The 8,286-nt window shown below is 40.8% G+C and overlaps 1 protein-coding gene across 1 annotated transcript; it reads left to right on the top strand.

Moving 5' to 3' along the window:
- Nucleotides 1-2,104: 2,104 nt before the first annotated feature.
- Nucleotides 2,105-5,522, top strand: LOC143803948 (uncharacterized). The gene is made up of 4 exons (XM_077281701.1): nt 2,105-3,172; nt 3,496-3,640; nt 4,224-4,566; nt 5,391-5,522. Exons 1-4 carry the CDS (start codon nt 2,203-2,205, stop codon nt 5,520-5,522), a joined length of 1,590 nt encoding a protein of 529 aa, XP_077137816.1. The 5' UTR covers nt 2,105-2,202.
- The last annotated feature ends 2,764 nt before the right edge of the window (nt 5,523-8,286 follow it).

The following is an 8,286-nucleotide window of genomic DNA, read 5'->3' as shown; positions in this document are numbered from 1 at the left end:
TCCCTAAAAAGAAAGTGGTTACATGCAGCAGCTATATATTTAGCAATGAACTGCAAAGCCCTAATTCCTACCTAGACGCTGTATTCTGCCATTTTCCCTGCTCTTTCAACTGTACCTAGCCTAAATGCAAAATTTATCTGATACAAACAGCAAAGCAAAAGATTAGCTCTTAGAAGGACTGCTAGTATAATGGTTCAGCATCAGCACCGGCATCAACACTACAAGACTCTGATTATAAACCAATGTTGATGCACAATACACAGAATGTCACTACATAACACCTGTGCCCAATCAGGGGATTGAATATACAAAATCCCATGCAGCAAATACATATATCCTACAGAAAAATACTGCAAAAAGCCAGGATACATAAACATATAAATTTTATTAAATAATAAAAAACTATTGGACAAACATAGACCAAGATGCTTTGAAAAGTGAATGCTACAGAGGAGCCGCAGATCAGAGGTTTAAACAGATGCTAAATAAACTACCATTGTCCACATTGACATAGATTGGTGTGAATAGCAAGTCCAAAAATAGGAACAATATACTAAGCTGGTGAAAAACATCCAGCAACAACACCTATTGCAGACAAGAAGAAACATAAAAAGTTGGAGTAAAGCATAGCTACCTCAGACCTGCGGCGCCACCACCCCAACGCGCGTTTCGGCGTGCGTGCCTTCTTCCGGGGGAGTGGCGTCGTCAGGTCTTATCGTAGTATAAATATATATAGCCACCCAATAAGGTTACAGAGTTAGAATGACGCCGAGTACTGGCCCTGCAGCGGCGCATGCACAGTCAGAGACAGGAGACGTCCACATCACCGGGTGCGTCATCACCATGTGAGTTGGTTCTGAGCTCTATGTCATAGGTTTTTTAATTGGCCTCGTCATGGGTCTTTTAATTTGTTATTATTTAATTTTAAAATATGTATAAACAATTAATATGTCTTTTTCTTTCTTTCTTTAGTATTTTTAGTGTTTATGGGTAGAAATTTTCTGCTATGGCCACTCTTATGGCGAATAATGAGTTCGTTGTACCATCAGGAAGACCTTATATGAATGCCACGGACACCTGGTTCATGGACTACATGATCTTTATTGCACTTTGCACCTTACTCTAAGTTTCACAAGCTTTAGTGTATATCATGGTGGTTAAATAAATTATACTACGTGTATTTTTGTAATATTTTCTGCATCTATTGTACCATTATATTTATATGTATGTTATAGTATACTATTTATATTCACGCAATTGTTTTGATTTTTTAGTAGTATTTTTTATTATCATATCAATGTTGTCACTTTGTATACTTGAATACATTCTTAGCACTGTTGCACTTTCATTGTCCACTGATAGTATATCTCTATGGACCAAAAGATCCGCAATTATGATTCGGTCCTTTTATATTCCTTGGCTGGCCTGTGCGCATGTCCGTTTGAGCTGGTTACTTACCATCGCTGATGGCGTCTTTATCGCAACTAACATCATGTGCGGGCGGTGCCTTCCCGCGTCACAGCTGTGGGAGGTTCCTGTTTGCTCACATGGCGATGACGCACCCGGTGATGTGGACGTCTCCTGTCTCCGACTGGGCATGCGCCGCTGCAGGGCCGGTACTCGGCGTCATTCTAACTCTGTAACCTTATTGGGTGGCTATATATATTTATACTACGATAAGACCTGACGACGCCACTCCCCCGGAAGAAGGCACGCACGCCGAAACGCGCGTTGGGGTGGTGGCACCGCAGGTCTGAGGTAGCTATGCTTTACTCCAACTTTTTATGTTTCTTCTTGTCTGCAATAGGTGTTGTTGCTGGATGTTTTCACCAGCTTAGTATATTGTTCCTATTTTTGGACTTGCTATTCACACCAATCTATGTCAATGTGGACAATGGTAGTTTATTTAGCATCTGTTTAAACCTCTGATCTGCGGCTCCTCTGTAGCTTTCACTTTTCAAAGCATCTTGGTCTATGTTTGTCCAATAGTTTTTTATTATTTAATAAAATTTATATGTTTATGTATCCTGGCTTTTTGCAGTATTTTTCTGTAGGATATATGTATTTGCTGCATGGGATTTTGTATATTCAATCCCCTGATTGGGCACAGGTGTTATGTAGTGACATTCTGTGTATTGTGCATCAACATTGGTTTATATTGTGGCTGTGTATTTTCACAGATTTTTGTCGCTTTGATCTACAATGGATTATAAAAATAGGGCTGCCACCTGGCAGGTTCAAGCTGCCCAGGTTTTTGAAAGTGATGCTGCTAACTTGATGACAGGAGCTCAGGGGGATGGGAGTGCCCTACAAATACAGATTAAACGTTTACTACACAAGCGTACAAGGATGTGGTGGAATAGAGCCCTCCTTGAGAATTATTTGAAGAAGAAAATTATTCCACGTGGTCTAAGGATCCAGGTATTTCCGTCCTTCCCGGTGAGTGATGAAACCTTTATAACAAAATGGGAGGAAATCTGCACCAAATCATCACTCCAGTTTATGGAATTACTGGTTGACCTAAATAAAAAATCCGTTTTGGCCGTGGAAGTTGAGATTGATGATTGGTTTGGTAGTCTTAAGGAGATATCCACAGTGGATAATTTGGCCACATTTAATACCACTATGGACAAAAATTCAGATGAATGGGAGAAGCAAATTAAATCCAATCAAGCCAAAAAAATCCTGCGAGATAATAATGACTATCAGCACGGCACGGTTTATAGATGGAGACATCAGGGTTCCAGGAGACAAAGATCCGTATCTTTCTCATCTGTTTCATCTTCGGGGGAAACATCTGACACATCATATCATTCCATGAGAACACGCTTTGGGAATGAGAATAAAAGAAAGAAGGAGCAAAAGTCTGGTACAAATAAACGTACACCTGGCTCTAATCCATCAAATGACTCCCTAAAGGTAATTAACCTATCTAATCATGTGTTTAATAATGAGGAAATTCTGGTTTTATCTAAAGGTCTAACTTTTTCTCCCAGTACAAGATGTGACAAATTTACGGTCATAAAGGATCTGCATGTTTTTGGACGATCACTCCTTTTTAAAAAATGGTACCATAGTGAGGAAATCCAAAAACTATTCCCATTGCCATCTGAACAAGCAGCATTAAAGACATTAGAGGAATTGGCCATTGAACATCAGGGTCCATCTTTGGGTAAGATTCCCTATTCTCTTCGCCCTAAATCTACTAGATTCTCTCCTCTATCGGCATGTCCTAACGTGGAAATTTTTGTTCAACTTGCCACTAATGATTTGGATAAGATACCATCATATATCCATAGAGGCAATTTAACTATGTCTCAGCGTCAGTGTATCAAACGCCTTAAAAATCTGAAGGACATTGTAATTAAACCAGCCGATAAAGGCGGAAATATTGTTATATGGCCAACCAAGTTGTACGAAGCTGAGGCATATCGTTTATTGAGAGATACATCTTGTTATAAAAAATTAACATACAATCCTTTATCCTCATATAAGGAACAACTACGGAAGATTTTATGGAGAGCAGAAGAGAGGCACATTATTACTACCGAAGTACGAGACATCTTACTGGTCAAGGATCCCCGAATTTCTACATTATACCTCTTACCCAAGGTTCACAAGAACCTGCGGGTTCCCCCAGGTAGGCCAATTCTATCTGGGGTGGGTGGCCTTACGGAGGGCATTGGAAGGTATATTGACTCGTTCCTCAAGCCCCTGGTGGAGACAATCCCATCTTACACCCGGGATACGTCTGATTTTTTAAAGAAGATTGACTCGATTCACATTGACGAGGATATGATCCTCGCCACATGTGATGTTGAGTCTCTGTACACTAATATATGCCACCAGGATGGCTTGAGGGCGGTCTCCCATTTCCTGGCCATGACAGACTTGTCAACTGATGATTCTGAATTTTTGTTGGTTTTGTTGGAATTTTTGCTTACAAATTTTTTTTTTCTTTTTAACGGGTCCTTCTTCCTGCAGCTCCAGGGAACGGCAATGGGGGCGGCATGTGCGCCCTCTTATGCTAACCTGTTCCTGGGACTGTGGGAGAGGGACCTCTTCTCGTCGGATCGGGGTGTATCTATGGAGCGGGTCATATTCTGGGCCAGCTACGTTGATGACATTTTCCTGATCTGGCGGGGAACCCCTAATGAGTTGAAATCCTTTTTTCAAGATCTTAATATCAATGATTTGAATATTCATTTATCCTTCAATTTCAGTTATCATCAGGTTGAATTTTTGGATGTTCTGGTCAGGAGGGGTCCTGATGGTCTTCTGTCTTCCGATGCCTTCCGTAAGGTCACAGCAGTCAACTCAGTTCTTCACGCAAGTTCTTCACACCCTCCTCATGTAGTTAATGCTGTCCCTATGGGACAGTTTTTACGAATTAAAAGAATCTGTTCAGACTCATTGGACTTTGAAGCCAGAGCAAAGGAGATGAAGACACGTTTCCTGGAGAGAGGCTACAGTAAAAGGTCTATTAAAAGAGCATACAATATAGCAAGAAATATGGATCGGAATCATTTGCTGTACTCCTCAAATAAAAAAGAATCAACCAACCAGGTAAGATTGGTCACAACCTATAATTCTCATTGGAACAAGCTAAACGAAATCATGGCAAAATATTGGCCTATACTTCTGGCCGACCCTATACTTAGGCAATACCTCACGCCCAAACCATCTTTAACAGCTAGGAGATCCCCTAATTTGGGTGACATGTTGGTTAGGAGCTATTATACACCCAAGACTCCATCCCCCATTTTTTGTACTGGTCAGAAACCATTACCAGCCTGGGGCTGCAAGCCATGTGGGAGATGTGTGGCATGCCCCAACATTGTGGTAGCAAAAGATTTCTCCTCATCAGATGGTCGTATCTTCAAAATAACACACACCATCACATGTTCAACGATGGCCGTGATCTACTATGCGTCCTGTCCCTGCATTAAAGTATACATTGGGCTAACAACAAGAGCCCTTAAGGTCAGAGTTAGGGAACATGTGAGGGACATTTTGGTGGCTAAAGAGGAAAAAAACAATGAAGTTTTAAAAAGTGTACCAAGGCACTTTAAAGAGTACCATGCCTGTGACCCTAGTGTCTTGCAGGTTAAAGGAATTGATTGTGTACGGTTGGATCTTCGGGGTGGTAATGTGGGCCGTCTATTAGCCCAGAAGGAGGCTCGCTGGATTTGGGAGTTACGTACCCTATACCCACAGGGCTTAAATGAGATGATCAGTTATGCCCCCTTCCTCTGAGCTCTATGTCATAGGTTTTTTAATTGGCCTTGTCATGGGTCTTTTAATTTGTTATTATTTAATTTTAAAATATGTATAAACAATTAATATGTCTTTTTCTTTCTTTCTTTAGTATTTTTAGTGTTTATGGGTAGAAATTTTCTGCTATGGCCGCTCTTATGGCGAATAATGAGTTCGTTGTACCATCAGGAGGACCTTATATGAATGCCACGGACACCTGGTTCATGGACTACATGATCTTTATTGCACTTTGCACCTTACTCTAAGTTTCACAAGCTTTAGTGTATATCATGGTGGTTAAATAAATTATACCACGTGTATTTTTGTAATATTTTCTGCATCTATTGTACCATTATATTTATATGTATGTTATAGTATACTATTTATATTCACGCAATTGTTTTGATTTTTTAGTAGTATTTTTTATTATCATATCAATGTTGTCACTTTGTATACTTGAATACATTCTTAGCACTGTTGCACTTTCATTGTCCACTGATAGTATATCTCTATGGACCAAAAGATCCGCAATTATGATTCGGTCCTTTTATATTCCTTGGCTGGCCTGTGCGCATGTCCGTTTGAGCTGGTTACTTACCATCGCTGATGGCGTCTTTATCGCAACTAACATCATGTGCGGGCGGTGCCTTCCCGCGTCACAGCTGTGGGAGGTTCCTGTTTGCTCACATGGCGATGATGCACCCGGTGATGTGGACGTCTCCTGTCTCCGACTGGGCATGCGCCGCTGCAGGGCCGGTACTCGGCGTCATTCTAACTCTGTAACCTTATTGGGTGGCTATATATATTTATACTACGATAAGACCTGACGACGCCACTCCCCCGGAAGAAGGCACGCACGCCGAAACGCGCGTTGGGGTGGTGGCACCGCAGGTCTGAGGTAGCTATGCTTTACTCCAACTTTTTATGTTTCTTCTTGTCTGCAATAGGTGTTGTTGCTGGATGTTTTTCACCAGCTTAGTATATTGTTCCTATTTTTGGACTTGCTATTCACACCAATCTATGTCAATGTGGACAATGGTAGTTTATTTAGCATCTGTTTAAACCTCTGATCTGCGGCTCCTCTGTAGCTTTCACTTTTCAAAGCATCTTGGTCTATGTTTGTCCAATAGTTTTTTATTATTTAATAAAATTTATATGTTTATGTATCCTGGCTTTTTGCAGTATTTTTCTGTAGGATATAAGACTCTGATTAGTTAAACTGTGCAAACACAGACCTGGATAACTGCTATCTTCTTTCCTGAGCTATGAAATGTTGCCAGTGAGCCAAACGTGACAGCGCCAGTCCGTTTATAACCTATGATGAGGTAATGCGACCAGCCAATCACAGTAATACCATTACCAGAGTAGCTACCTCATTACAGTGATTGACTGGCAATCCCCGAATGCTTATTTTCTGTGTAAAAGGCACCAAAAATGGCAAAGGGGATTTATGTTTCAAATCCAAGCACCAACCAATACTCTTCGAATGCCGACCACATCTAAGCACATATACTCACCGGCCACTTTATTAGGTACACCATGCTAGTAACGGGTTGGACCCCCTTTTGCCTTCAGAACTGCCTCAATTCTTCGTGGCATAGATTCAACAAGGTGCTGGAAGCATTCCTCAGAGATTTTGGTCCATATTGACATGATGGCATTACACAGTTGCCGCAGATTTGTCGGCTGCACATCCCAAAGATGCTCCATACAAGGCAGGATGGATCCATGCTTTCATGTTGTTTACGCCAAATTCTGACCCTACCATCCGAATGTCGCAGCAGAAATCGAGACTCATCAGACCAAGCAACATTTTTCCAATCTTCTACTGTCCAATTTCGATGAGCTTGTACAAATTGTAGCCCCAGTTTCCTGTTCTTAGCTGAAAGGAGTGGTACCCGGTGTGGTCTTCAGCTGCTGTAGCCCATCTGCCTCAAAGTTCGACGCACTGTGCGTTCAGAGATGCTCTTAGGCCTACCTTGGTTGTAACGGGTGGCGATTTGAGTCACTGTTGCCTTTCTATCAGCTCGAACCAGTCTGCCCATTCTCCTCTGACCTCTGGCATCAACAAGGCATTTCCGCCCACAGAACTGCCGCTCACTGGATTTTTTTTCTTTTTCGGACCATTCTCTGTAAACCCTAGAGATGGTTGTGCATGAAAATCCCAGTAGATCAGCAGTTTCTGAAATACTCAGACCAGCCCTTCTGGCACCAACAACCATGTCACGTTCAAAGGCACTCAAATCACCTTTCTTCCCCATACTGATGCTCGGTTTGAACTGCAGGAGATTGTCTTGACCATGTCTACATGCCTAAATGCACTGAGTTGCCGCCATGTGATTGGCTGATTAGAAATTAAGTGTTAACAAGAAGTTGGACAGGTGTACCTAATAAAGTGGCCGGTGAGTGTATATACTAGAGTGATATCCAAGTATCACCAAGCACATGCTCTCATCCTTACCTTTCAGCTGTGCTTGAAAAAAAATGCCAGGAATTTCTTGAATTGCGTCCCCTCCAAAAACTCTTCCAAATCCTCTAAGTGCAAAACCCTTTTAACCAGAAATACAAATCCCAGAGTTAGATATATTGAGTTTTTCTTGCTAGTTATATTTTTTAATGACACATATTCTTTCTCAATTAAGCTGTTGCTGCTTAAAATCGAATTTACAGTACATACATTATCAACTTATACAGCAGCGCCATTCTTTTTATTGTACATTTTAATGTTATATAAACTATACTCTTCAGTAGATAATTGACACTTCATATCAACTTTCATTCCTTACCATTTAGTAAACTGACATTCTCAACTATTCAAAATGGCATGCAAAACATTAAACTAATGTAGAACCATTTTTTTCATATTGTAGTGACACATTAAACATTGATCAGATGGCCAATTACATTTCTGTCACAGTATATTAGTTGGTGTTAGCCTTCTATGCCTTCATTCTGAAGAACTGAAAGTCATTTAAATGTAATGTAAATTATCACAAATGTTAAATTATTACAAGTAAATGAGACTTCTAC

This window comes from Ranitomeya variabilis, chromosome 2 (assembly GCF_051348905.1).
Source record: "Ranitomeya variabilis isolate aRanVar5 chromosome 2, aRanVar5.hap1, whole genome shotgun sequence".
Taxonomy (NCBI): domain Eukaryota; kingdom Metazoa; phylum Chordata; class Amphibia; order Anura; family Dendrobatidae; genus Ranitomeya; species Ranitomeya variabilis.
The sequence above is the reverse complement of the archived record's forward strand: the minus strand, read 5'-3'. Positions and strand labels throughout refer to the sequence as shown.